The 3,424-nt window shown below is 28.1% G+C and overlaps 1 protein-coding gene across 1 annotated transcript; it reads right to left on the reverse strand.

Annotated features, from left to right (window-relative positions):
- Positions 1-2,160: 2,160 nt before the first annotated feature.
- On the reverse strand, positions 2,161-3,424 carry LOC126553702 (uncharacterized). The gene is made up of 3 exons (XM_050208832.1): positions 3,185-3,424; positions 2,869-3,106; positions 2,161-2,798 (listed from the first exon to the last, which is right to left on the reverse strand). Exons 1-3 carry the CDS (start codon positions 3,422-3,424, stop codon positions 2,161-2,163), a joined length of 1,116 nt encoding a protein of 371 aa, XP_050064789.1.

Below are 3,424 nucleotides of genomic sequence, written 5' to 3' on the forward strand. Positions count from 1 at the left end.
AAAATTTCTCCACAGACAATGCATTGTGGTTGAACCATTTTATTATTTTCATAACGTTGAAATCCAAATTTAATAAAATCTGTAATAAAACTACGATTACCTGACGTTTTCTTGTTTCGTACTGAACTGCCTGATGGAATTGGTTGGCTAGTACCGCTGGCTGTAGTTTTACGAATCATAAATTTATCCATTAGGTAAAAATTTGTTAAAATAGTTAAAAATTTGTGTTTAATCGTAAACTTAAACTTTTCGTAGTCTCGATGTACCACTCATTGCTCAACTGCATACCTACTATGGATTATGGACAAACGACCGAGACCGATCGCATCGACTAATCACTAGTCATTAGCACATTTACCGATAAGATAAGAAATATTCTATAATCGTAATAACTTTACGTCATTGATTCTACAATACTTGTTAGACTTCACATTATTATTATAGAGTATGAAATAAAGTATAACATAAGAATTTATCAATTTACAGCTAAAATAACTGTAATCGTAACCACGAGTCGCGACCCACCAAAAAACTTTCGCGACCCATGGTTTGGGAAACGCTGATCTAGGAAACATATTAAGTGAACCAATGCGTCCAATTTTGAAGGTTTTTTGATTGTTTTTTGTTACCTATAGAACATCAAAATCAATAGGTATTCGAATTTAAAAATAATATATGCTTATGCCGACAATAATAATTGTATTTTAAATTTTTATGTTATTTCGTTATTTCAGTCATATCTTATGACTAGATTTGGAACACAAAATCGAAGCTTTAATGCATCACATTATAGCATGAATGGTTAGAATATAGTGTTTCTAAAGATACAATTTATTGCTTTGCTTGCCGTAATTATAGTAGTGGCTCTAATGATAATTGCATAGATAGTTTTACTCAGACTGGTTTCAAAAACTGGAAGAAGGCAAGCTATTTTTTAAAAATGTATATATCTGTTATAATATATATTTATATAATTTATTGTAAATATTTGCTTCATTGCTTCTACTCAGGGCTGGGTAGTATCTTAGATACTAGTATTTAAGATACGTATCTTAGATACAATTGTATCTTGTATCGAGATACATAATTTGAATCTATCTTGTAATCGGTATTTAAATACTTAATTGACTTGTATCCAGGGTTGGGCAAGATACTAAAAAAGCAGTATAGAGATACTAGATACAAGATACTTTGCTTTGGAGTATCGCGATACAAGATACTAGATACTTGGCTTTAGAGTATCGCGATACTATATATTCGATACAAAATACTCGATACATTTTAATAAAATTAGTCACTGGTTTTATAAAAAAAAATATGTTTATTATTATGAGGATGACCACTTCGTTAAATATGGCAAATAAAATAATAAAAATTGACACTTATTCAGTAATAATAAAATAAATCAATTACGACATTACGTAATCTTGTTGTCGTCAACGATGCAATAACCACAATACAATTACAGAACAATTAAATAATAATAATTACATCAATAATAATTCTAAATTAAAATTACATAAATACATAATAAAAATAATTTTAGTAATAACATAATGTCCTAAATTCTAATTTATTATAATAAATAACAGTATAAGCCAGTCTGAATTTAAATTTAAATAGTACCTACATTGTACGTCATAACGTCATTAATTTTTTAATAATTAAGAAACAAAGATAAATTATAAAGATAATTTATCTTTGTTTCCTTTTAAAAATACAAGTTTTTCAAAAGTTGAATCGGATAATTTGTTTCTGGTAGGATTATTAATAAATCCTGCCATGGAAAACATTCGTTCTACGGGTGCCGAAGAGCACCAGCTAGTATTAAATCTAATAAAAAGTTTTTTTACAATAGGATAATTGTTAAGGATATTTAACGATTTACTTTTATCATTAAAAAAAGTAACTACTTCCAAGTCAGCTTTTTTAACAGTTTTAGCTACTGGTTGCGATGAAAAAATAATAAAATTTTCGTCATCTTCATCGCTATAATTTGAGTTATTAGCAACATCATTATTAAAAATATTTTCTGCAGCATTTATACATAGGGTTTTGAATTCTATTTTTTTCTTGGTCATATTCATTTGAGATCCATCTTAACTTAAAACATGGATGGAAACAAGTTGCTAAAATAGCTTCATTTATACTGGGAGATAATTAAAAAAAATCGTTAAATCGTTTTACTAAAGAATTAACCAACGGTGTTATCATATTAGCTAAATGACGAAAATGTTTTTCTTTTAACATTTCTAATCTAGTTTTAAGTGAAAATAATGTGGGTAAAAGTTGACCGTAGTAACATTGATTTTCACTCTGCAAAAAGTCTAAGGCACCAGCAATAGGCTTTAACAACGCAGCTAATTCCTCTAAATATTCCAAATCTATTTCTTTTAAAGTATATTTAACATTTAATTCTTTTAATACTAAATTTAATTTGTCTTTGTATTTCAAAAGCTGTGTAATACTGTCATAAAGAGAATTCCACCGAGTTGGACATGGATATTTTAGCGAACAATTTAATATATTATGAATAATTTCTGAAGATTTTGGTCTTCGTGACAAATTCCAGAGTGTTGTACATTTACCCATAACAGAATGGTTGATTCTAGATGCTGGAGTCCCTTTTAAAATGTAGTTAAAATCTGTAGTGGCAATAAGACTCAATGTGTGACTTGCACAGCGTAAATGACGAGGCAAAACAATTGTAGTTCCTTGTGTCATGATGTCATCTACTTCGATACTTTCAAATGTAGCCTGATCCGTACTTTCTTCTTCATCTGTATTTTCTCTATCATCTACAAATTCAAAACAATTTAATTAAAACAAAAACAAAAACTATAGATGAATTTATATATTTTTTCATACCATTGAATTCTAAATCATTAGTTTGGAAATTGCAGTTTATTTCACAACCAAAATCTTTAAATGCTTTGACAAAATTTGAGCCATTGTCGGTAACAGTTGAAATCAACTGTTCTCTTTCAATTGAAAACTCGCATATTATTTCATGGAGCAATTCAGCAATTTTGTCGTATGTGTGAGAGCCACGAAATCGCCTGCAGGCTAATACACAACTAAAACGAGTTAATGTGGTTTCATCAATCTGAAATTTATTATAAATATTATAATTTATAGTAAATATTATATTAGTTTACATACTAAAATAAAAATAAAAATATACCCAATGTGCTGTAACTCCCATAAATGATTTATGTTTTGTTGACAAAATATCGGCTGTTGTACATAAACTAGGTTTAGGATCAGATTCAAAAAGATTTTTTAATTTTTCATAAATAAACGTATAATTTTCTAGAATGCGACGGCTTAATGTTCTTCTTGAAAATATTTTTAAAGTACCATCAATATCTATTAAGTCATTAGAAAAACACAAAAAGTTATGCGTTGTAGGATTAATTTTCAT

The sequence above is a fragment of the Aphis gossypii genome, unplaced genomic scaffold (genome assembly GCF_020184175.1).
Source record: "Aphis gossypii isolate Hap1 unplaced genomic scaffold, ASM2018417v2 Contig00310, whole genome shotgun sequence".
NCBI lineage: Eukaryota > Metazoa > Arthropoda > Insecta > Hemiptera > Aphididae > Aphis > Aphis gossypii.